The sequence below is a fragment of the Erythrolamprus reginae genome, chromosome 4 (assembly GCF_031021105.1).
Source record: "Erythrolamprus reginae isolate rEryReg1 chromosome 4, rEryReg1.hap1, whole genome shotgun sequence".
Classification (NCBI taxonomy): domain Eukaryota; kingdom Metazoa; phylum Chordata; class Lepidosauria; order Squamata; family Dipsadidae; genus Erythrolamprus; species Erythrolamprus reginae.
Genome location: NC_091953.1, coordinates 44,696,616 through 44,723,671, shown reverse-complemented (window position 1 = coordinate 44,723,671; position 27,056 = coordinate 44,696,616). Strand labels below are relative to the sequence as shown.

Sequence of the window (27,056 nt, the reverse complement as noted above, 5' to 3'; positions counted from 1 at the left end):
CATAGCAAACCTTAGAAACATTTTTTTGCTGTTCTGAAAAATGTGAAGACATATTCCCAGTTCAGGCGGCTTTATGACATGGGAGTGACATATGTAAATTACTCCCATTACATCCCACAAAAGAGGAATAAATTAAAGAATGGTAGACTGATTTATAGTTGTCTCTTACATGAAGATAACTTTGGCCACATCTTATATTTTATCTTCCTATTGTCAATCCAGATAAGATAAACATACTATTAATACAAAATATCCAGTTGTTAAAATTCTCTAAGGAAGCCCCTCTTGTACATTCTGCAAGCTCCTAAGATTTGTTTGATGAGAATTAAAGAGTTCGGGTTTTTTTAAATGATGATACTTGCACTTAACTTTTTCATCGAAAACTATCAGCTAATACATTTATAAACACTTTTGATTTGCAAGTTAAGACACTTATAGTTGACTGGTATAGGTTTTTATCTATTTTAATGAAATGTGTTTTTTTTTTTACTGATTTAGCTTCCTAGTAGATAGGTATTTATATTTTTTAATATTCTTAATAGTTGTTAATAACCAAATAAATCATACTTACATTCCACCAATGACACGTATTGATCCAATTCCATGGAAAGTATCATAATTTTCAAGAAGTGTTGGAATGCAATCAGTATTCTCAGAAAGGTTTTTACACCATCCTCCAAAGTGTGGTCTTTCATATATTATCATCTACAGAAAATAGAAAAAATTATCCTTTAAAATACATTTCTAATCCTCTGCTTATTTGGTAGATCGAAGAAAGGTTTAATTACAAAATGTCAAAGATTATAAAATGCAAAGCCTGTCTGATCAGCAGCTTCAACTGAGCATTCCACACTTATGATTTCAACCAGAGTTTCTTAAGAGACATTCCAGGGAAACAAGAGAATTTTTGTTGGAATTCTTCCCCCTGCAGAGCTGCCCCCTCAAAAAAAGAGAAAAGAAAGAAAGGAAAAAAGAAAGAAAGAAAGAAAAATAAAAGGGATGGAGAAAATGTATTAATGTTGCTGTTCTTTACTAGTTACTCTGGATTTATATGATTGTAAGAAAGTATTATTGAAATAAATAACAACTTAGTGAAAAGAATATCGATTTGTTTTCTTTAACATGAATAAATTCCTCTTCCTAAGAGGATACTGTTGTGAGTGGTCCATGTCCAGTTCAGCTGGTCACAGATTTCGAGTACTAGGAGATGGATGCGTATTGGTATCCTAGGCCTGTATTCTTGGCACCTGAGCCTGAGAGAGTTAGAGACTGAGAACCCAGCAGAGACTGCAGTATCCCCAGTAGTGGGATTGGGGGATTAAGAGGACATAGAAGGATAATGTAGAATTAGAGTACGAGCCCCCCTGTTAGATGCAACGGTCAGAAAGACTATGCCCAGACAAGAGACTCTGAAAAAAAGGGGTTCTTGGTATTAGTAGATCTATAGGACACTTGGCCACGCCTTGTCAGTATATAAGGAACTGTCTGAGAGGAAGTGGGCATGACGAACATTTGTAATCATGGAGGCTGGTGAATTGAAGCTAAGAGAACTTTCTGCTTACAGGGACTTTTTATCTGTGCCAGTTTTATGTTCCGTGAAGTTTCACTGAATCCTACATTTGGTCAAACTGCCAGAAACACTTCAAGGACTGAGATTAATGACTCTTGGATCGCAGCTTGGGCCTTCTAATCTCCGACTCATTAGCCAGGAATGCTGCCAGCATGAACTACCCTAGAGTTAACCAGTTTTGTGCTTGAATTTGTTTAAAACAAAATACTTTTGCTATGATCAATTTTGAAAGCGTGGGTGGCTTTTATTTCTGATCGTTTACCTGTCCAGATAGAACAGATACTATGCTTACCATAGTATTCATAGGCATCTGCACCTTTAGGCCATCCTAAAGTACAAAATAAAATAAGAAATATGAGTATATACTTCCATATTAAGACATAGTATATAATGTTAATATATATTGATTCTATGAGATACATTATAAATCAATCAATAAATAAGTATTATTTCAATTTCTTCTCCTTGCTTTTATTGTCTTTTAGGAAACTTGATTGATTTAATGAATAAAAAAAGCTTCATCAACATCATGGTTGACTAAATTAATTTGTTATGTAATAAAATGCAGATATGTCTAGTAGAGTGATACCTTATCTTACGAACTTAATTGGTTCCGGGACGAGGTTCATAAGGTGAAAAGTTCGTAAGACGAAACAATGTTTCCCATAGGAATCAATAGAAAAGCGATTAATGCGTGCAAGCCCAAAATTCACCCCTTTTGCCAGCCGAAGCGCCCGTTTATTTCTGAACTCATATCAATATGGCAAAATAAATATGACTTTTCAAGCATAGGCATATTCAGATTTAGATTAAAAGTGACAGTAGCAAATTAAATTGATTATAGACATTAATAACTCCTTACCTTTTTCAATGGTCGAAAAGATTTTACAACAGTGGCTGAAAGTTTACATGGGCTTTGATTTTCTTCTAATATTGTTTTTTCCCCTTTGTAATCAGCATCTGAATAAGCAAGCCATCTATTAAAATGAACAAATAGCTTATTAACATGATAATTAATGTGCAACTTTATTCATATATCTTGGATTAGCACACTTTATTGAAGGAGCATGCGATCTTTCAAAATATGGTATTTCATTTTGCTATCATAGATTATAGTCACATCACACAAGTAGACAACATTTTTGAATATATGGGTGCATTTTGAATTTTAAAAAGTATGAAAGTTTTAAAAATTGGCAATCATGGTAGGTTTTGCTAAAATCAATTTACCAACAACCAACCTAAAAAGTTGGTCTTAGTTGCTCTCTTCCTCCTCAAATGCTTTGTACCCTCTGGGTTTATTTTTGCCTTCTTTTCAAGTGGACATATTTCCAAAGAAGAATTACGGAATCCTTACAGGACATCATCATCATCATCATTGTTATTATTATTTATATGCCGCTCCTCTCTAAGGACTCGGGGCGGCTTACAGCATATCAAAAAAACTATATACAATATAAATATCTAAAAATCCAATTAATTAACTAATTTACTCTAAAAAGCTCTGGTACCATTAAAAACCACTTATTCCCATTCGAACGACAAGCATACATCACAAAATAGCCTGATTCTGATTTTTGTTTTTTAATTAGAATTATCTTAAAAGAAGGATTACCAAAGGGCATAACTTCTATTCAGAGTATCTATTATTTTAAAAGGTACTAGAACATAGGTACAGTTTAGTTACAAATAGAAATGATGACATAAAATTTGAAATAATTCCAAAAGAAAACAGAAACTTTTCAGATTCAAAATAATGAAATAAATATTTCATCTTTTTCCTGCAGCATTACTTGCTACACATAAAGTTTCATAGGCATATGCTGTGAGCCGCCCCGAGTCTGCGGAGAGGGGCGGCATACAAATCTAAATAATAAATAAATAATAAATAAATAAATAAATAAATATAAGAAAAGTCCTAACATTAAACTTAATTTCAGTAAAACTTTTCATTTTATAGTATTATGATAACTTCAGAAAAAATCTAGTAAAGCTATTATTTAATAAATAGAACTGTATCTTGTGGATAATAACCTTCTGATAAACATAAATATAATTTTATGATAAGATAACCATTATTTTGGTTACTTTTTTGCAATGATAACTATAACAACCGCCTCGAGTCTACGGAGAGGGGCAGCATAAAAATCTAATAAATAAATAAAATAAATAAACAAACAAACAAACAACAACAACAAGAGATGGAAGGGACCTTGGAGGCCCTCTAGTCCAGGGGTCCCCAACCGCCGGTCCGCGGACCAGTACCGGGCCGCAAGGCATGTTGCACCGGTCCGCGGAGTCAGCAGCTGCTGTGGAGCCGGCGAGTGCCAAGCTGTTTCCTGTCTCTTTCCCCTCGCGTTCAGTCAGGACCGCCGTTTCCCTCGGGCTGAGAAAACCTTTACTTGCTTGCTTGCTTTCTTCCTTTCCTGTCTTTCTTCTCTTGTCGAAAGTGGTCTATTTCCTCCTTGCGAAGCCCTCGCAAAGCCCTTGCTCTGCCTGCAGCTCAAACGGAAAGGCTTTGGCATTGTGCAGCTCTTTTTTTGCTAGGCTCCCCCACCCTATTCCCGGGGTCCTGGGTGGGAGCGAAGCCAGTGGTGTGCGTGTGACCATGAAACCCCCACCACCAGCTCCGGTAATTTTCTTTTGGAAGGATTCCTTGCTGCAAGAAAATTACTGGATCTGGTGGTGGGCACTCCAAGCAGGCAGCGATCACAAAGGAAGGTGACTGTGTCCATGGAGGCACCTCCCCCTCCTCTGGGATTCCTTGCTGGAATCCCAGCCGGATCGGGCGGTGGCGGGGGGATGTCCTCTGAATCTGCTGAAAGGCAAACGGCGGTCCCGAGTGAATGTGAGGGGAAAGAGACAGGAAACCGCCCCTTCCTACACTTCCTCCCCCTGTCACCTCGGTTCCCCCGCAAAATTAAAAAGGGGGGGAGGGAAGAGAGACAATGGAATGATAAGCTATACCCTCATGCTTAATCCCGCCCAAAACCACACCCATTTCCGCCCCCACCGGGCCATAGAAAAATTGTCTTGCTGAAACTGGTCCCTGGTGGAAAAAAGGTTGGGGACCACTGCTCTAGTCCAACCTCCTGGTTAGGCAGAAAACCCTACACTACCTTCAGACAAATGGTTATCCAAGAACTTCTTAAAAACTTCTAGTGTTGGAGTATTCACAACTTCTATTGTTGACCTTTATTTATATAAATAAAATAAATATTTACTCACACTCCTGCTTTCACAGAGATGATAGGATTTTCGACTTCAAATTCATCTAAATTGGTTATACCAGCCTGAATGCAGATTGGAGAATGACCTGTACTATTTTGTGAGCAAAGTTCAATTTCAGGAATACTACAATCCTATAAAGCAAATTCAACAGAATAAAACAAATCAGGTAAGAAATATTATATGTGTGGACATCAGCTTTCTCTATGTTTCTGTCAGTTTTGCAAGAAGCATGGCTAAATGAGATAAACTTTATTGTAAGATTACATTGTAAGTCTGAAAGTATATTTTTCTCTTTATTAATACTGATTAAATGAGCATTAAAAACTTTCAAAGATGAAATATTTCCATATATCCCAGGGGTGGGTTCTAACTTATCTCGCTTCCGGTTTGCTCCTCTCACGCTGTGTGTCTGTGCATGTGCGCTTTGCACGTGTGCACATGCAGTGCTGAAATTTTTTTAAACCCCCCAAAAAAAGACAAAAACAAGGTGGCAGTGCATGCCCAGTGCCAAAAACCTGGCTTCTGTGCATGCACAAAATTTAAAAAAATCCCGCAAAAAATCCCCCCCAATTCAAATAATAATAATAATTTTTAAAAGATGGTGGCATCCATGGACCAGCACTGGCAGAACCGGTTCCGTGACATCATTGTGATATCACCAGCGCCTTGTACCAGTTTGGGTGAATGATCCAAACAAGGAGGAACCCACCTCTGATATATCCTGTTAAAATGGTTGACGAATTTAGAGTACAGTGGTACCTTGTCTTACAAACTTAATTTGTTCCGTGACCAGGTTCGTAAGGTGAAAAGTTCGTAAGACGACACAATGTTTCCCATAGGAACCAATGTAAAAGTGAATAATGCATGTAATCCCAAAACTCACCCCTTTTGCCTCATTACTGCCGGCATTTGGATCCTTGTTCAGGGGCAGGTGGAGGAGGAGGGGGAAGACAGTGCAGGCTGCCTGGAGGGAGCCACGTGGGTGGACCTCAGAACCCCCGAAGTGGGGACCTGTGCTCCGTTCCCGGCTGCTGGCTCTCTGAAGGAAAGTCAAGCCAGCCGGGTGGGGAGGGAGGGGAGCTGAGAGAGAGAGAAGCCACCGCAGACGAAGCCCTTAGGGGGATGTCCAGCTGGGGGTCTGGAGTCACCCTTTCTCGGCACCCCCAAGCCCAGGAGGGCAGCTCCATGCTTCTCTGACCTCCCCTCAAAAACCCTGGCTCTCAGAACGAAAGAAAAACTTAGAATGAAAGACAAGCCAGCTTGGGGTTGGGGGCTGAGAGAGAGGGAAGCCACCGCAGATGAAGCACTTGGAGGGATGCCCAGCTGGGGGAGGGAGTCACCCTCCTGGGTTTGGGGGTGCCAAGAGGGGTGACTCTCTCCCCCAGCTGGACATCCCTCCAAGGTCTTCGTCTGCGGTGGCTTCCCTCTATTTCAGCCCCGCTCCCCCCTGGCTGTCTTGTCTTTCGTTTTGAATTTTTCTTTCCTTCTGAGAGCCGGGGTTTTTGAGGGGAGGGGCAGAGAAGCAGGGAGCTGCCCTCCTGTGCTTGGGGTGCTGAAAGGGGTGACTCCCTCCCCCAGCTGGACATCCCCCCAAGAGCTTCGTCTGCTGTGGCTTCCCTCTATTTCAGTCCCCCTCCCCTCCCGGCTGGCTTGTCTTTCGTTCTGAGTTTTTCTTTCCTTCTGAGAGCCAGGGTTTTTGAGGGGAGGGGCAGAGAAGCAGGGGTGCTGAGAGGGGTTACTCCCTCCTCCAGTTGGACATCTCCACAAGGGCTTCATCTGTGATGTCTTCCCTCTCTCTCAGCCCCCCCCCCCCCCCGGGCTGGCTTGTCTTCTTATGCACGTCCAGAGGAGGGAAATCCCGGCGGGGGCCGCAAGCAAATGGGAAATCCCGGTGGTGGCAGTCACGCATCCGGGCTTGGGTTTGTAAAGTGAAAATTGTTCTTAAGACGAGGCAAACAAATCTTAAACTCCGGTTCGTATCACAAAAAGTTGGTATGAAGAGGCATTCGTAAGATGAGGTATCACTGTATATCTGATTAGTTAAAGTTATCTTAGAAGTACGATAAGATATATCTAAGTACATAAGTGTTCATTAATAGGATTGTATGTACAGATTTTAAGAACTTTTTTATGACAATAACTTTTCTAGACTGGAAACCACTTCATTAATTATTAATTATTAATAACATTATTAATATTACTTGTTTTGTTTTCTTACTCTCAAAGATTAATAAAGGAAACAGTAGTTCTGTTTAATGTTAAGATAATTCCAAATTGCTTAATAATTTAAGTTGCTTGTAGCACTACATTTTAGTTATTATTATGAATTTATTTATTTAAAATCAATATGGTCATCTGAAGTTTCTCTTCAGGAGAAATTTTTAGAGGCTGCCTCATATTTTAAGAACCAAATTATCTTTTGCAGAAATTTGGCATTTAAGAAAAGCAAAGATAGCACTTTGTGGTTATAGTTTAATTCACAACTTTAAAAATAACCTTTTGGATTCTTTAGAATTATAAAGCTAGGAAAAAAGGCACAATGAGAGTTGAATTTAAATGCCTGCAATTTGCTCTCACATTAAAATTTCAACATTAGCTACTCACTTCCCTCTTTTCAAAAATATTTTTGGTATCTTTATTTTGCTGTATTTTCAAATATACTATTTGACCACATAAGTAGCACAATCTAGTCAAGTCTCATGTACACAGTACTAGTGCTAGTTTAGCATTCTTTAATTGTCAAACAGCAAACAAATGGTAATACAGTGTTTATAAGCTTTGACCTCAATCTGCTATTATCATTGTAATGCCACTCATGCACATTTTTAAAAGGTTGGTAAACATTTGGTTTGACAATAAGCAAAATAAAATATGGTGAACAAAGCGTGATGTAGGAAAGACAAATCTGGACAGAGAAATTATTACAAGAAGTATCAAAGGTGTAAGAAAAATAGCTGATTTTTTGATAATTTCAACTTTAATGCTCTGGGCAGGGAACTAGATAATATATTTCCTAATAAGGAAAGTTAAAGTAGAGTGATAGGGAAATATATATATATATATATATATATATATATATATATATATATATATATATATATATATATATATACACACACACACACACACACACACACACACACAAGGCAAAGGTTGCAGGTTCAAGTCCCAGTGGGTATGGCTAGCTGATGAGGCCAAAATAAGGCCGAAATAGATCTATCCTAGTCTCCCTTAATTTTCAAATTCAGCTTAAACATGTGACACATACAGATAGAATTTATTTATTATTTATTTATTACTTGGATTTGTATGCCGCCCCTCTCCGAAGACTCGGGGCGGCTCACAACATGTAAAAGACAAATCATAAGTAATCAACAATTTAAAATTTTAAAGATTTAAAAACCCCCACAAACTAACAGACTCACACACAAGCATACCATATATAAATTCAACGTGCCCAGGGGGGGGGATGTTTCAATTCCCCCATGCCTGACGGCAAAGGTGGGTTTTAAGAAGTTTGCGGAAGGCAGGAAGAGTAGGGGCAGTTCTAATCTCCGGGGGGAGTTGGTTCCAGAGGGCCGGTGCCGCCACAGAGAAGGCTCTTCCCCTGGGGCCCGCCAACCGACATTGCTTAGTTGACGGGACCCGGAGAAGGCCCACTCTGTGGGACCTAATTGGTCGCTGGGATTCGTGCGGCAGGAGGCGGTCTCGGAGATATTCTGGTCCAGTGCCATGAAGGGCTTTAAAGGTCATAACCAACACTTTGAATTGTGACCGGAAACTGATCGGCAGCCAGTGCAGACTGCGGAGTGATGGTGAAACATGGGCATACCTGGGTAAGCCCATGACTGCTCTCGGCTATCAATAAAATTAACTGCCTTGGAAATGGCCCTGGGTTGGGCCGAGAGGCAAAAAAGGAGCTGTGATGTTCCTTCAATATACCAGGGTGATTCGACACAAAATGTAACCCTTCCCTGGTACAGAGCTGAAGGGATTGGATACTGTAGCCTAGAGGATAATTCTCTGCCTTACAAGGCAAAGGTTGCAGGTTCAAGTCCCAGTGGGTATGGCTAGCTGATGAGGCCAAAATAAGGCCGAAATAGATCTATCCTAGTCTCCCTTAATTTTCAAATTCAGCTTAAACATGTGAGATATATATATATATATATATATATATATATATATATATATATATATATATATATATATATATATATATATGGATATCCACTTGGTAACTATTAGTAGCATCTGATTTTCACAAGAATAGAAGTATTCATTATAATTGTTATACCTTCATTATATGCCTGATGGAACCAATTGTGAAATTTCCTTGACCTTTCTCTCTGTGAAGATTCAAGATGTCAGTCAGCATTCTTTCTCCTTCTTCTAGAACATATTTCTGACCTTGAAATGTTGGTTTCTCATATAAAATCCAGCTACATTAATGAATATATCAATATAAATATGCCACTCACATTGCAAGCACAGCACCAATACTAATAAGGATTCATGTTTACTGGGATAATTATCTCTAGCTTTCACATGTGTAGAATGGTCATATATACACACTGATGCGTAATATGAGCAATGGCTTTTTGGAGCAAGAGATTTATATTGCACACTGCTGCAAGAAAAACATCTGCCACTTATCTGCATTATTTTCATTTGTTAAACATATGTCATATTTTTAAATATTTAAAAAATCAATATGGAAAAATATTGTAAGTCAGTCTTTTTTGTTTGTTTTGTTTCATACGGATGGTTAATTTTCCTAACAAACAATTTTCAAATATTTCTGTCATTCAGAATAGGCAAGGGAATATATATTGTTTTTCTAATGTTAGAGTAAGATAGGTTACAATGATCACAAAAAAATAATTTTACTGTAACATAGTTTTAGGGATACAATAGAAATAAATGATTTAGTGCTTGTCACTTAAAAGATTTTTCTGCACTTTGTCTACTTCCCAGCATTGCTTGGAAAGCTTACATAATTATGTATTGTGAAAATTATTGCAAGGATTGTTTATACTTGTTTCTTGACTTTACACTAGTGACACTTTCTTCCTAATCCACCTTGTGTGTTTCTTGTGGCAAAACTGGAGGTAGGATTATGCATGCTGCCTTGAATTGTACAAAATAATGGTGGAATATAAAACTAAATAAATATTTAATCAATAAATATTATGTATTTCCTGATATCACAATTATTATATACTATTTGGAAATTAAACTATTTTTCTTGTACATTAAACCATAATATTTCCACATCTATATGTATATTAACTGAGATGTTATGTCTCTAGTCTTATTCCTAATGAAATATATTTTCTATATTTTTTGTTTTTTTGCTATGGATTCACTGATAAATATATATTTCTGGAAAGTATACATTTACTTGCTTGTGTTTCAGCTTTCTTAAAGCTCTGACAAAATATTCAAACTAAGAAAAATGCAAAGTATTACTTACCAATAAGTATTATATTGCAAAATTACAGTGAATAAACTTTGCATAGAGTGTTGTCCTTTTTGTATGTCCACATATAACTATTATCAACATTGTCAGGATATAATTGAAATGTGATTCCTGCTATAAGATACGTTTTACTTACCATCCTCTAATAACTCTGATTGATGCTTGTTTTGAAAACACCCAGTTGGTAGCATCTACCACATCACGATAAATTTCTAGTGTATTTGTGTTCCCATGAAAATCACAAATAAGCATCTGTAACAATATGCAATAATAAAATAATATAAAACAAATTTGGTATATTCATTTTCTATTCCTCTTATATCAACTATACTATGTTTTTGGTATAAATATACCATATTTTTCGGAGTATAAGACGCACTGGAGTATAAGATGCATCTTCATTTGGGGGGAGGAAAACAAGGGAAAAAGGCCCCTGTCTCCTAGCAATTTGTCAAACAGCACAGACGATATGCACTGTTTGCTGTGTATTTCTGTGCATGTGAGCCTGACCCATAGAAATAGCAAAGAATTGGAGAAAAGTAGATCATGACAGTATATTAATCCCAGAAAGTTTTCTTAAATGTAATCACACTTACGCCTCCCAATTATTTAAATAGAACTATTCCAAACATGACTGAGTCAGGGTTTAACTCAGCTGCGTTATCTTAATACTAATACTTAATATTAATACTTAATACTAAAACAGGACATTTTAGATTACACTTTTATAGATCTTTAAAACTGATGTGCCTTTCTGGAAGTATTCTCTGCTATTTAAAAAGAAGATACAATAACACTGGGCCTCTTCAGATCAAGCATTTATTTTTAAAAAACTTCTTAATTTTGTTAAGTTGTCTAGAACAATAATAAAGCAGTCTTTAAAAAACAAGTCTTAATAATTTGAACATTCTATAGGCGTTTATAGTTACTGACTTACCTCCTTGCAGCAAAAAACAAACCGCCAGTTTCAGCCTTTGCCTCTCCCTGCAGCAATTTGTCTCCATGCAGTTTTAGTTTCACTTTCATTTTAGCAGGCCTTGCCAGCAACTTCATTGAATGTCAAAAGGCAGATAATCAATGCTTGTGCTAATCAGGCTCTGCTGCAGTTTTCTGCAAGGAGGCAAATTACTCTTTGAGGGTGGCTAGGTGGGGCTACATTCAGTGTATAAGATGCACCCACATTTTCACCCTCTCTTGGGGTGGGTGGGTAAAAAGCTGCATCTTATACTCCAAAAAATACGGTAACATATTTGTATGACAATAATTAAGCTAGTTTTGATGACTTGAATTTTATGAGTGCTAGCTTGTCTAGGTCATAAAATGAAACCATCACAAGAATACGGTCTCAAACCTATCAATTTCCTTATTGCATTTCATTGTTGTAGCAGATAACTATGTTAATTATATCAAGGAAAATGGACTTCCCTTTCTATGCTCATCCCTAATTTATTCCTCACTTTTGAAAAAAGTTTATGAAAAAGCAGGCAATACTGAAATGTTAGTGTCTTACATAACATCACACTCACTTTTCCTGGTCTTGGATTGCACTTGAGTATGTTCCTATCAACAGGACACTATAATCATAAAAAAAGAAATAATTTTAATATTACAATATGCCAAGAAACGATATTTTAAACAACATGTTATGAAGCAAATCTTAGCATATTTAAGTAAAGGTGTATAAATAAACTAACAAACAAAGGTGTATAAATAAACTAACAAACAATTTCTGAAAATTAAACTTGTAGAAAAATACATTTTGCAACATCATTCAAAACTATCAGCAGAGTAATCCGAATCAGTCTTACAATTCCTATTAAAATATAAAAGGCTGTGTACAATACTACTCTTCTCATATTCATCAGAAGAAGATATGGACTATTGTGTTTTAGGCAGATTTGGAAAAGGTAGCATATACGCACATTTATCAAACGTTATTGCAAGAAACAGAACTGTTATACTCAGTCTGCCTGATATCAAAGTGATGGTGGTACTTCTGCTAAGAATGTTCACTCTTCTCACACTTATAACTCATTCATGAAATAACATTTCCTCATATCCCACCTAAAATGCTAGGAGAAAAAATAGTAAAGAAAAGGGGTGTTGATCTTACCTAATATGCCTCATCTCGTAGGGTGGAACAATCATCTAGGATGGGTTGACTTCATCCAATCACCTGAGGACTGAGTCTATTAATTTGAATTTGAGGGGTCCGCATTGCCTGGAATCCCCAGTTGCTGGCACATTGCAGGAGAAAGTTGAAAGAATTTTCTTCCAATCCCTGAACTTAACCAAGATCAGGTCCAGGGCATCCCCGAATAGCTTCTGGCCCTTGAAGGGGGCAGACACCAGATGCCATTTGTGGCACGTCTCTGCCTGCCACTGCCTCAACTACTGCATCCATCTGAACATCATGGAAGCTGCCTTTGAAGCCTGCATGGTGGCATCAGCTGAAAATTGGGTTATGGTGATCAATTTGGTAATATCTTGCTGTGCCCGCAGGTTTGATGCCAGGAGCCCTTCCTGAAGTTGACATAGCCAAATAAGGGAAAAGTGGTTAAAGAAAGATGCCATGGTGGATACCCTAACTGCCCAGGCACCTGCTTGGTGGACCTTCTGGAGTGCCTGTTCCGAGCGTCTATCTTCCAGGCAAAGAAACTTCTCCAAATCTCTTGGCATTGTGGCAAGCAAATACAAGGCCACCACTGGAGCGTCCATGGAGAGAACTGGCAAGATTTGTGAGAGGGCCAGTGCCACATTGAAGTATCGAAGATCAGTGGCACTAGTGGATGGCCCAGAAGCCAGAGCAGTCCACTGACATTAGACAATGTCAACAAAGAGTTGAGGAGCTGAAGCCAACTCCATGTCAGGTGTCTGTTCAGCAAACAGCGGATCCGTCTGGCTGAGGGGGAGGCCTGAGGGGTGTAAAGGCTCTTATGGAGCAGAGAGCTGAAGAGGGCTTGATTAAAATGTGTGGAAGATGCCAATGGTTCTAGAGTAAAGTCCTTGTCCTCCGACAGCTCTACTTCCAGGTGACCCCCATTTCCAACAGACTGCACTGCTCATCCCTAGAGGAACCTTGCAAGTAGAAGAGATGACTCTCTCCATGGCTATGGGTCCAGCTATACTACCTGGTTGGGTCGTCGAGCGAAGCTGGTTGACCCTCTGAGGAGGATGTCTGTTAAACTGGCCTAGCCCCATTGCGATGCCCTGCTCAATGGCCGCAGAAACCAGAGCTTGGAATTTTGTGGGGGCCATATCAATCAAAGGCTTTTCAACCACCTGTCCTGATTAGGAGGAAAAGACATGGGAGCTGAGTCAGAATGGGAAACAGGAGGAAGATTAAGGGGCCCCAAGGCCGCTCCCAGAGGTCGCACCAGATTATTGTCGGATACAGCAATCTGAGTGTTGTCAGGAGAGAGTTGGGCTCTGGAAGGCCCAGGAGACCCTTAAGATAGGTAGAGAAGTCAAAGGCATAGGGGAGCCACCGGTGCCAGGCACTGGGCGCAAAGTTTCTGGAGGGCTTTGTTCCACCTGTGCTCATCCACTCCGTGACTTGAATCTAGTCAGTTTGTTGGATCCACTCATACTCATTGGCATCAGTTGCCTTGGAAGTGGAAGGATGATGGTTGGCCAAAGAATTTGAAGTGTTGCTTGTCTGACCTGGAACCTGATGCCTCAGACATAGTCTATAATTAGCTAAGGACCTGCAGTCCACCAGCAAGGAGAATAAAATGACACCCTGGGCTGGGCTGGTGTTCTTATGTCCGACAGGCCAGGTCCGGAGCCTTCAATGAAAATGGCCGCTGAATTTGAGAGGGGCGTGGTCAGGAGCCACAGTGACATGGAGTTCCTTGCGCTCCTATGGAGGAACTCTGATATTTGTGATGTCTGGGGACGTGCTCAACCAGACCTGGGTCAGAACCACCCTGGAGGGGTGGTGAAGAAGGGAAACACCATCGGCGATCCAGGAGGGGATGGCAACCCCCCCAGGAGCCGATAAAGAGCTCCTGACCGGCAGCACTGGAAAATGGCTTACTAGCCATGGCAACCACAAACAGACTGATTGAATGGAACTTTTGATGGAAGTCATCTGGCATGGAATGGAAATTAAGAAAAGTGCCAGAGAGACGGGTTGGAGATTAAAGTTGAGCTGGTGAGTTACTTTGCCAAAGAAAAGACTTGGGACCTTTTTGGTTGTTTGTGTTTTCAATAATTAAAAAATATATGATAAAATCAAAATCATAATTGGAATGCAATTTAGGTTGTCATACTATTGTCTTTTAAGTGATAATATTTGTATATTGATTTTTATTGAAGGTATATATGATATATGTTTTTTATGTTATGGATGTGGAGGAAAAAAAATTTAAATAAAAAGAAAATGGCCACTGAACCGGCAAGCATGCTGCAGCAATGTTGATAAAATGGCCACCAGCAAATGCTGGGAGCTGGAAGGTGCTCCAAAAACACCCCCGAGGCTGTCCACAGTTGAGAAGGGGATTGCTATAGGTGGCCGGTCTGAACATTCACTTCTCCAAGCGAACAGCTGACAGTCAGCTCAGCGGGCATCCAGCGAATGCCTATGTTGCACGAGTATAAAACTCCAGTGACATGTTCTTCATGGGCAGACAATGAGGCAGCAAGAAAAGGAGGTGGCAAGGGGGAAAGGCTTCTAGGTTTGGCCCGGTCGCTTGATTTCTGCGACTGCGCTGGCTGTTGATTTGAAAGTGCCGATCACAGCTTCTTCTCAGCACCAGAGCTCTTCTGACTTGTGAGGTGGAATATGACGGGTGGGGAGTACAGGAGCTCCCCAGGCTAACACCATGTTGCCGCAGGAACAAGCAGAGCCGAAGTCCCTTGACAGGTGCTGTAGTGGCTGGAAATTAGAACTCTTTGGTTCTGAGGCAGAGCAAAAGCCATGCCTCATGTAGCTCAATGCCCCTGTCACCATGGACAACTGTTGCAGCAGTTTGAGCCTAGGATCATTAATGTGATCCTCCTGGCCTTCCAGATGACAGGTGAGGAACCAGAAAAATACTCACGAACTAGAGGTTTGGAATGCTGACACCGCTATCTTTAAATTGGGGGGTTTTAGATTGTTTTAATATTAGATTTGTTTACATTGTATTTTTATTTTGTTGTTAGCCGCCCCGAGTCTTCGGAGAGTGGCGGCATACAAATCTAATAAATACAAATACAAATATCTGACAGGAATGGAGATAACCAAGCCATATCCGTCCAACCTGAGAATTGAGTCGTAACTGGGGATTCCAGGTGAGGCGGAGCCCTCAAATTCAAATTAATAGTCCTCAGCTGACTGGACGAGGTCAACCCACCCTGGATGATAGCTCCACCCACTATGGAGAAAAGTATTTTACAATTCAAATTCTTCTTAAAATGAATGCTCTCTTTCATTTCACAATATACAGAGTGCATATTCGATATGGTACACTGAAATAATACCATACTATATACCAAATTCTCACAGTAAATTAAACAGAATCAATAGATTCAGAATTTTGTTTATATGGAAAATCTGTCTCCATAATATATTTCGCCTAAAGATGAGTGTACAGAAGAAAACTGAAATGTATATGTTAGGTTGCTACTGTGTATAAATTTAGTGAAAATAATTACCTTTTGACAGGTTACCAATTTCAGCAGCTTTGTAGATTTAGATGGAGGATCAGATGGCAATATCCTGCTTCCAAGTGTACTTACTTTTTCAACTAAATAATTTAAGCCAGGCAGATTTTCAGATGTATCCTTCATGCCACGGTCAGATTTTTGAATAAATGTTGAACTCAAAGATGAGGTCTCTTCTGGATGAAGTAGTTCCTTAGAAATAAATTGTTTAGAAAAGTCTTTTAGGAATTCAGTATTTTTATTGTCTTGCCAAATACTGGAAATAGAGGTTTCCTCCTCTTGATTTTTTCCTTCATAAAGTTTGTCTTCTTGTTCATTTTCATTATACTGATCACTAGATTTCAACTTTTCAGATACTGATTGTAAAAGTGATAAGATAGATAAAGGTTGGTTTTCTTTTGGTGATCTACTATAGTGATTTCTTGGCGAGATATCAGTGGAAGGCAAGTCATCTTGGGAACCATCATCTTCATATATAGGAGACAAAGAAAAGGGGTAAATCCTGTATCGCTTTGCTTCCACAGTCAGGAAAGATTCTGAACAAGTATCACCCAGCATCTCATTCAACTCCTGGCTTTCATCAGCAGGAAAGAGGTCCTCTTTGAATCTGGATGTTTCATACATCTTATGCTTGGTATCCAAGGATAAATCAGGATGGGACAAGGTACTCATTATTTCTTCTCCTGAAAAAGAATAGCTTTCATCTTGAAGACTGTCTTTATACAAAATATTAAAGGAAGAATTGTGTTCCCAGTGTTCTGGGGATTTATTTTCATTTTCAGTGTCAACATCCAGATAATATTCCTTAAGTACACTATCTGCTATTAAACACGGGTCCTCGTTTACTACTTCTCCATGGACAAAATCAATGTTTGATGAGTTGTTCAATAGAGATGATTCAGATATATTAAAAAGGGCACTGAACTTAGTATCTTGTGGTATTATATCTTCATTTTCCATTTTGCTACTGCTCCACTCACTATTTATTTCATAATATCTTTCATGTGGTTCCTTTCTTTCAGCAGTTATCGCTTTGCTTTTTCTTATCTCATTTTTGGGGAAATCATTCTCTATATTATGTCCAGGTGAACATAAGTAATTAAGTTCATCTTGATATTTATCAGAAAAGCTACCATATGTATTAACGTTGTTAAAGGGTAGCACATTTTTTGTTAAAACTGAGTATGCTGACAATTGCTTATAGGTCGTAAAAGCCTCTACTTTTACTAAATTACATTGATTCTCACATGTCCATTTACTGGTGATATCACCAACAATTGCTTTATTTGTTGCCCAATCATCACCTTTATTGTATTTGGAATTATTTATTTTCTCATGCCTGGAATTAAGTTTAGTTATGTCATCAATCCATTCTTCACAAACTGTTTGACCTGAACACACATTCTTTGGTATAATTTCTCCAGAAACCTCTTTACTCTCTTCTTCGAAGCTAAAAGGAATAGACACATTTGTTGCATCCTCAACAGTTATCTTCTGCTTTTCAACTGGGGATACTGGATTTAGGATTAACGGTATTTCAGGAAGCTTAGTTGATAACTCTGCATCAGTTATAGGTATCTCTGATATTTCGGTGTAACACATACTATTTGTATTTTGAGAAAAATCCTTACTTAAATGTTCCTCATATGGCACAACTGCTAGATTTTGTTTGACTGTTTTAATAACATTGTCAGTTATTTCTTTTGGGTTTACTATTAATGAATTGTGTAAATCAGTTTTATCAGTGATATTCAGTGGTTCCTTTTCATTCTGAATATCATTGTCAAATTTAAGTCCAGATAACTTTGTGATATAATTCACATTACAGGGCTTTAATGAAGAGTTCCTTGACTGTATTGTTTTAGATTCTGACAGCATTTTTTTATTTGTATGATCTTTTTGAAAGTTAGAACTTTCCTTATACTTATTATTTTGACAGGTGCAAGCTGTTTGTTTTGATGTAATTTCTTCTATTGCTAAATGAAGAACTTCATCTACTATTTCATCAGCCTTTTTAAACAAGAGTGCTAAATTTTCAGATTTAATTTGCAGTTGCTTTCCTGTTTCAACATTTTTCAATGGTTCCTTTAAAAACTGGGTGTTTGATTTAGGAAATAAAGCAGCAATTGCCTGTTTATCTATTCTAGTAGCAATTTTTGAAGGCGTAGCCACGAGGCAATTAGAATTCTGCCCTGAGGGAGTTTTATGAATTTCTTTGGTCTGCTGGGTAGTAAGAGGCATTTCTAACTCTGTCTTTGAAGAATCTATAGTATCCATGTCATATGTAACTGAGGCCATTAATGGAGGTGAACAAGTAACATCTGATATTGATTCAGAAGATAAACTACTTAATTTATCTTTAGATGACAATTTTACAGAATCTTCTTCAGAAGTTATAGGAAGAAAATTGTTTTTGTCAAAAACAGCCTTGATGGCTTCACAGGTAGGAGGATGAAGGACTGAAGGATCTTTAGAAGAACTTGTAGAAATACCAGACTTGGGCGCATGTACATTGTCATATGTAAAATCTGGAAAGGTCTCTTTTATGAGAATGGATTCAAAATCCGTTGAACAAGAACTAGTCAAATATTTTGTTTCATTTGAATATGGCAAAATCTTTCTTCCAGAATTATCTCTATCAATAGAATCGGGGATAATATGGGATTTAAAGTTATTTTCAGATTCCAGTAAAAAATGTGACTTTAAGACACCTGTAGAGTTTTCAGACACAGAATCAGAGTAGCACATTTCACTAAAGTCTCTCTCTGCAGAATTTGCTGCAGTGGCGACTCTTGCAGATGGCAACATATTTTCCTGTTCATAAGGCAAAAAATACGAACTCTTCAAAAAATTCTGATCTTCGGAATGAGGTGCAGATTTAGCCATAGCATCCAAATGAATGTTATCTTCAAAGATGTTAGCATTACTGGTCAATGCAGGTAAGAGAGAGCAAGAATTATCTGGTAGAGAGTTAGTTTTTTCAGGTTTCACAGGTAGAGAACTGTGGGTCAAGCACTCATTTTCAGAAGAATTAATAGACAGACAAGAGAGTTCTTTATTTTCAGGAGGCTTGACACAATTGCTTATGCTACTGAGCATTGAATTGCTTGTCTTCTCAGAAATAACTAGAGTTTTAATTGCATTAGTTTGTATAGTTTTAAGAGGTGACATATCTGTGTTCTTTACATGTCTTGTGCTTTCCAGTTCGAATAGCTTATTTGGTTTCTCAAGCGGAGATGAACAAATATTTAAGCTGGTTAACGATTGGATCACAGTTTTATTTTCATCTCTCTTGGCAGGATGACAGTCATTTTCAGCTTCAAGACTTTGAGAGACATTATCTGCATCTGTTTTGAAGGTGTCAATATGTGTATATTCAGTATTTAACAAATAAATGTTGGCTTTATTCTCCTCTGTACCATTAGACAAAACTGTGTCAAGGTCCACAACAGGTATTACAGCATTCTCCTCAATCACTTTACTGGTCCCAATTTCAGCTATTATGGAGATCCTGGAATTATTTTGTAAATCTCTAAGTAATAATGGCTCAATAGTTTCTTTACTCTCTAGGCCATTCCTGCTGCTTAAGTGCATCCCAAACTCATTTTCTGTGGAAAGGTCTGACATTTCTGGTTTGAAAACTAATGGCACTTCTTCTGAAACTGCTGATTTATGGAGAAGTAACTGAGAATGATTTTCAGTCATCATATCTGTATTTAATTCTTCATTACTGTTTGTTCCATTATTTACTTGATCACCAGAGCTTTGGCTATTCATGTACAATGATGGATTAAGTGATTCTAATTTGAACTGATCATCAGTCCAAGAATATTTATCTTCTAACAATTGACGATCATTATTAGTTGACTCTACTTTGGGGTAAGATGAAAACTCCTTTTGTATTGCCTCTTTTATTTCTGTATTAGAAAAATCGTATAAATGCCTTTCTTTTTCAAAACAAACAGTGATAGCATTGTTTGACTGTAGCTGCATGTGTACTTCTTCTAATGCTTTCCCATTTTCATCTAATCTACTGTTTTCTGAATTGATTCTTGCAAAATCTATATTTTGGTAGCTGGAACTGGCCTGATTTGGCAGCAATGCTGGTGGCTCTAACAAAAGTTTCCTATTAATTTCTGATTGGTCTGAAAGTGATACACATTTTAAAGACTCAAGTTCTTCCGTGTAGTTTTTGAGGGTTTCAATTTCTCTGTCAGAGGTAATTTTGTTCTTTAGTTCATTGTGCTCACAATCACCTTGAAAATCTTCCTTCTGATTTATTTCAGATAAAAGCATGTTTTCTTGTGAATTTTGTTTGTCATCTTTAGTTTCAGGTTTTCCATTCTGCACTAACGATTCTGGTTCTTTTGTAGTTTCTGAGCTTAAAGTATTTATGATTTCCTCTTTTTTGCTTTCCACAATTCTGGTTCTAGTTACTGTTTCTTGTTCTAAGTCTGCTTGTTTCTTAAGCAACTGTTTAATTCTTGCAGAACCTCGGTAGGTTGCATAACTAATTGTATGCGCTGCGGGCTCACTTTCTGTTTTTCTGGAACAGAAACATTGTTAATGGTATATTAGCAAATGTTTCTAGCCACATAAAATTTTAAATATACCTACTACTCAAATGGTTAACCTATATTATACCATATTTGTGGTATTAAAAATGCAAGTTATGCAATACATTTAATATTTATTTATATAATAGTTGTAAAATTATTGAAAAACAACAATTTTATGGCCAAATCCTGATCTAAAGAATATTCTTCTTGCAATATATATTTTTGTGTATTTGAAATATGCCTTACACCTCACAGGAGAAGTGGCTAATACCACTTCAAAACTGGGGTGATTTTTAGTTATCTTGAATGAATGCCGGATATGAGGTAAAAGCAATGTCTTGGAAAATGGCTGAAAAATAAGGCATGTTTGTGCAATAGATATGTGCAGATAAGGAAGAATCTTTGGAAAGGTTTCTCTCCATGGGAATAAACGTGTTAGCATAGAAACTACATCATTATGCTAACATGAATTACAGTAGCCAATGCTATTAGTAGAAAGATGGTAATTACCGCAAAACATCTTGAAGGTATTGAAGTTAGTCCTCAACTTATAACCACAATTGAGCCAAAATTTCCACTGCTAAGCAAGTCAGTTTTTAAGTAACTGTTATTTTTTTACAACCTTTTTGGCACAGTTGTTAGCAAATCATTGTTTACTGTTAAGTGCATTATGCAGTTGTTAAGCAAATCTGACTTCTCCCATCAACTTTGTTTGCTGGAAGTCAACTGGGACGGTTGCAAATGGTGATTACACGACTCTAGATCAGTGCAAATGTCATAAACCCATGTCAGTTTACCAAGCATCTATATATAGCCAAGATGGTGCAACAGTCTTAAGTGTGAACAATTGTCATGTCACCTTTTCATTGTCACTATAACTTTGAACAGTCACTAAAGAAATTGTTGTTTAGTGAACAAACTACCTGCATATTAATAAAGACTGTTTTACTTTATAAAACAATGTACAAAATCCTCACATGCACACTTTTAAAAAATATTGGGACAGAAAATGCAAAAGCTAAGTATCAATTAATTGATGTTGTGGTTTAAAACCACGTTATTATTAGATTTAGAAACAGTTGAAAATTTCTTTCGTTTGGAGCATTGGGATTTGAACAAATCTACTTTCTGCTCATGTATTTTTGATTGAGTGATTTTTCTTTTAAAAAAAACCCCATGAAGGCTATATCGAAGGCTATGTGCCAATAAACTGTTATTTGAAATTCATGAAGCTAAGTGCACATATGCATGGATAACTCTTAGCATACTTCCTCTATAACATAATATTCTATGATTTAAACTGAATATAATTTTGCCTCCATTAAAAAGCATTGTTAAAGCAATATACATATAGTATTTGATTTGCAATACAGACATTAGTAAGCATAAATGAAGTACATATTGTATAAATGAAATTAAAGTTATTGACTGTAAAATCACATAAGTAGGTCATGTATTCAGCTACTATTGGGATGTACAATAACATGCCTATGTCTCATTACAAAAGATGTAGGATTCAGGTATTAAAAACCTATAAAAAGTGATGTTCTGTCATTATAAATAATTGGTATAATCTCTGTCCTTAAATGTATTTTATAGAACAACAATTGAATAGAGACTAAATGAATCTAAAATAAATACAAATTCTCTTGCACTCAACAGCCCACATAATGCTAATGGAAGCTATAATAATGTTGCCCAGGAAAGATTATTCTGATGCCATCCTTATTTTTTTGGGGGGGGGGGTTGCGGGGAGGGGAGGAAAGCAGCTTATGTATTCCAATAGTTCCATCTGGCATTTCAGAACTCCGGAGATGTTTAATAAACACTTTAATCCTTGTAATAGCTTTCACTGAAATAAAATATCTAACATTTGCTTTTATGTTTACAGAATTTAGTTCACAGCCCATAAACCACTTTATTTTAAGATATATTTTAAAAATTGAAATGGTAATAGAGAAAATTTAGCTCAAACTAGGCTCTTTATTTCTGTTGTAACTTATAGAATATTTTTATGACAAACTACATCTACCTGTTAACTAACTTTACAAAAAATGCATAAAGAACTGTTGCTGTAAAAAATGCAACAATGCATTTCAAAGTCATATATTTTATTGAATACTGTTGAAAGATTGTGCCATTACTGCCCAAGTCAAAAAGTCATTTGAACACCAGTAGATCTCAGTTACCGGCCATTTGTTCAACTGCTGTTTAAAGTTAAGGCACTGAATGACTGGTACTTATAAGTGGTCCTCAAAGTTCCAGCCATCCGGGAATCCTTGCAGTCACATGATTCTGGAAAGTGGCAACCACTTGTGATGTTTAGGTTATCACGTAGTCACATGATCATCATTTATGATCTTCCGTGCTGACTTAAGCCTATCCCAAGAATCACATAGTGTACCTCCCTTCCGGCAGTGGCCATCCCAGCTTGGCCACACCCTCCCATTTGGTAGTCAAACCACCCTTGTGCATGCATGCTCCTTCACTTGGCAATAGTCAGCCCTGATCTAGCACGCTCATGCTGTGCCACAGGAGACCTTTGTGCTTCTTCCTTCTCTAGAACTGCCCCCAGGCTTGTTGTGCCAATGCCCAAAAAATCATTTACCCACTCACTTGCTTACAAGCTATCTGGATTTGCAACTTCTGGCTGGCTTTCCCACTGAATTTGTTTATTGGACTCTAGCAGGAAGTTGTGAGGATATCTTAATTTAATATAGTTTATTAGATTTGTATGCTGCCCCTCTCTGAAGAATGACCTGTGATCCTTGTTTAATGACACCAATGGCTAGAAATGCCATTTCTAAATGATGTGGGCATGGGATGTCATGCTTTATGATCACCCTGCTGAGTGACAGAAATTCCAATCCCAATTTTCGTCATTAAATGAGTACTACTTGAAAGTTCAAACGAGACAGACCTGAAAGGTTTTCAAAACACTGTACTGCATTTTCTCAACTATAAGTCTAATGGCATAAAATAAGCCACTCACATTTCTCTACACATTTTCATTGCGCAAAATACATACATGAAGAAAACGGTTGTTCCATAGAAAGCTATGCTCATATCCAGAGTCCATGTTTATGAAACAAAAGAGTGAACCTGGACATAATCAAATATACATTCCAAATTCTATGGACTGACTTTCTACTGAGTAGCCATTATTGTTTTTATGTACTTTGCATTGTAATGCTTTTTTGTTTCCTGTAAATGGGAAACTCTGTTTTGCAATAGTGAGTGAGGTTTCAGAGTGACTAAACTAGATATTATTATTTACCTTTGCAGAATTTATGTGATTCTCCTTCACTAAGGATAGTTCTGCTATATGTTTAATTATTTTTTCTTTTATTACTGTTTCTACAATTTGCCTGATAATGCCATTAAAATGAGTGGCATAGAATTTTTACAAATTGGTATCATACTGGCCACCTTTCTATCTTTTGATGCCTCCTTTGTTATTCGATTCAACTAATAAGGAATATGTAAAATGTTTATAATCTCTCCTTATCTGCTTTTAACTTTGTAAATTCAAACTTCTTATATATAAGAATATATCTTTTGCATGACTGAATCTTTAAAAAAAGTGATCAAAATGAGAACTATTTTATGTACATTATGCATTGTTAAATTTTTATCATCCTATGAAGTCAAATTAAAATATATATTTAGATACTATATTTGAACTCACTTGGCTGTTTCAGCAGATTGATCCTGAGGTTTCTGTAAATGTTGCGGACTAGATTTAATTCTTAAATTACTGTCTTCGTCTTTGCTTGATATTTTCTGTTCAGTTCCAACATTTGAAATGACAAATATTTCTGATTTGAGATGCTCAGTGGGTCCTTTGTTTTGATGGCTACCTTGATCTGAAAAGCCTTTTTTAGTTTTGCAATGTCCATCTCCAAAATTAGAAGGTTCTTTTTCTTTGAATGATGATTTAGAAGATATACCAAATAAACTCCCAAGATATTGCAAAAATCCTTCTTTAGACCGTTTATTATTATTGTTTGCTTTGTTTTCATGAATCAAACTAGGAAGACTTTTTGCTTTCTTTAATTCCTCTTGAGTGGTAGATCTATTCAAGCTTTCTGTACAGAAATCCTTATTTTTACAGACTGAAACCTACAAGGAAAAAAACAGATTATTTTATCAATTGTTGAAGAGGAACTAGATTTTACTGTCTATATAGGAGGAATTGTATTGCATTCTATCCTGTCTTTCCTAGGAGAAGCATAAATTCTTTTCATTGTATTGTTCCTATAAAAGAATTAATAAGGTCATGCCAGTTTTTAAAGAAATGAGGATAAAGGTCTTTCCAATCGAAAGCTAGAGTTCTTTCTGCTTAAGTGTACTTGCTCTCATTAAGTATACTGGAATACACTAATGTACAATTTTAATGCCAGTGCTTTATTCTGAGAATACATATTGAATATCTAAATCTATAGTACATTGAACATTGCTAAGTATGCATAACACTGACTTTATAAAGGCAAAAACTATGTCTTTTATTAAAAGTTCACATGAAAAAGAATCTCCATACTATGAGATCTGCCTTTTATTTTTTGAAATACATGTATATGTTCTTCATCTGTAATGGATGTAATAGCACTACATAAAAACAAACAGTTGCAGCAATAGCAACTATTTTTAGTTAATAAATCTTTCTCCCCCAGGAATGATTAACGTAGCATGTCTGCCAGGCTTCTTCCTCAAGAAAGCCTATTTTTAAGAGGTCAGTGTCTCTTTCTCTTTCTTCTTACCTATGGGTAGCATATCTGACTACTGCTTAGATAAGATGTGTCTATTTCACTAATTCTTCATACCATTAGTCTTTTATGCAGAGTTTTTTCTTAGTGTCTCTCATATAGTGTCTTTCTTTTCCCCTTACTCCTTGCAAGGAATCTTGCCTTATTTCCCTGTGGAGAATTTTTTATCTTTACAAAATCCCAAATTTTGGGAACTGATGGGGGTTGAAGTCAGAAAAAATGGTTTTTCCATCTTGACACTTATATGATTCAAAATCCAGAGTGCCCCTATGGTTATATCTTTACATAAAGTAGCAAAGACAGAGGAATGAGTATCATTTGAACCTGGATTTTAAAATTAATCTATTATCTTATTTGTATTGTGTATTATTTGCACTAGTTTTATTTTATATGAATCTGTTGATGTTGTGATGGTTGTTATTGTGCTGTATATTAGAAGTCACCATGAGCATATTGTGATTCTGAGAAATTTAAATTCTTTAAATAAATAAATAATAATTCAAAAAACATTTCACTTTCTAAGTAATTATCATTACAAGCATTTCATTATATATAAGGTATAGGCAAAACAGAGAACAGAAAAATCCTATGTTTCATAGATGCCACAATGCTCTATTGAAAACATGCACATGTCCACTTTTCTTATCGCATTATAATAATTAGTTTTGAAAAGCTAGAATTGAAACTGTTGGCATACATATTAATTATGTTTATGCTTGAATTGTATCTATTTTCTTGCTTTTAAGTTAACCTTTCATGCTATTAAACCTTTTAAACAACCATCTAATTAAAAACTATCTACAACTAAAAGATAACAGTCAGAAATGTTCAATTTATCATAACATGATCACTGTAATGATAACTGACTCTAATGTAATTATTTACAATTCCTACTCTCACAATCACATATTCATACACACACACACACACACGTATTTCTGGACAACATTTTCTGCATAGAATGAAAGAGACAATAATACAGGAAAACCTAAATAAAAATAAACTGATATGGTTTTTACATAATTCTGCTTCCTATTATAATAATAAATAGAAAGACCTTTAATAATTCTGGAAGAGGACTGCTTTCTTGTCTTGAACAAATAACATCTGTAGATTCATCTTCCTTAATTTCAAAACTGAAAAAGAGAGAAAGAGATGAGACCTATTTAAAAGTCCAAATTTATTTGAAGCATTTTTGAAAGAAAGTGCAGAAACCAAATGCATTTATTTTGCCTGCTTGCTTTCTATCATGTTGGCATTTCTTGTGTTTAGACAGCTTTTCTAAATCTGATCAAAGCATTTCCTTTATTGTCATAAACTTTCCAAGTTCATTTTTTAAACTACAATATTTTTCCCTATCTATTTTTAACACAACTCTTCTGTAGCATATTTTTAAAACTAGTCACATAATTGGATTTTTAGCTTAAGGTTACTGTCTGTTTAATTTAGAATTTTGTCCCTTATCCTCACATAATGGTAGCTGTAATTGTAACTGACTTACAAAGTTTTGTATGTCAGATTTGTATGCTATCTAATATTCAATGATACTGGATGACTGATATAGAATAAAATTATAAGTGAAAATAAATTTTCAAACAATTTCATCCTAAATTGGAAGAAAGAAATTGAAAATCATATATAAGTCACATATTTAAATTACAGTGATCCCTCGATTATCGCGAGGGTTCCGTTCCAAGACCCCTCGCGATAATCGATTTTTCGCGATATAGTGGTGCGGAAGTAAAAACACCATCTGCGCATGCACGCCCTTTTTTTCCCATGGCCGCGCATGCGCAGATGGT

At 36.8% G+C, this 27,056-nt stretch overlaps 1 protein-coding gene across 2 annotated transcripts in view; it reads right to left on the bottom strand.

Annotated features, from left to right (window-relative positions):
• CRYBG3 (crystallin beta-gamma domain containing 3) overlaps positions 1-27,056 on the bottom strand; it is a 76,681-nt gene that overhangs the window by 30,908 nt on the left and 18,717 nt on the right. Inside the window, exons 2-11 of one of the 2 annotated variants that reach the window (XM_070750194.1) lie at positions 26,312-26,390; positions 24,177-24,610; positions 15,921-20,475; positions 11,807-11,854; positions 10,417-10,532; positions 9,096-9,240; positions 4,799-4,932; positions 2,433-2,547; positions 1,863-1,898; positions 572-705 (exon numbers count right to left, since the gene is read on the bottom strand). In XM_070750194.1, coding sequence (XP_070606295.1) covers positions 572-705; positions 1,863-1,898; positions 2,433-2,547; positions 4,799-4,932; positions 9,096-9,240; positions 10,417-10,532; positions 11,807-11,854; positions 15,921-20,475; positions 24,177-24,610; positions 26,312-26,390 — 5,796 coding nt within the window. The remainder of the gene's footprint in view (positions 1-571; positions 706-1,862; positions 1,899-2,432; positions 2,548-4,798; positions 4,933-9,095; positions 9,241-10,416; positions 10,533-11,806; positions 11,855-15,920; positions 20,476-24,176; positions 24,611-26,311; positions 26,391-27,056) is intronic. The other variant, XM_070750195.1, reaches the window with a different exon arrangement.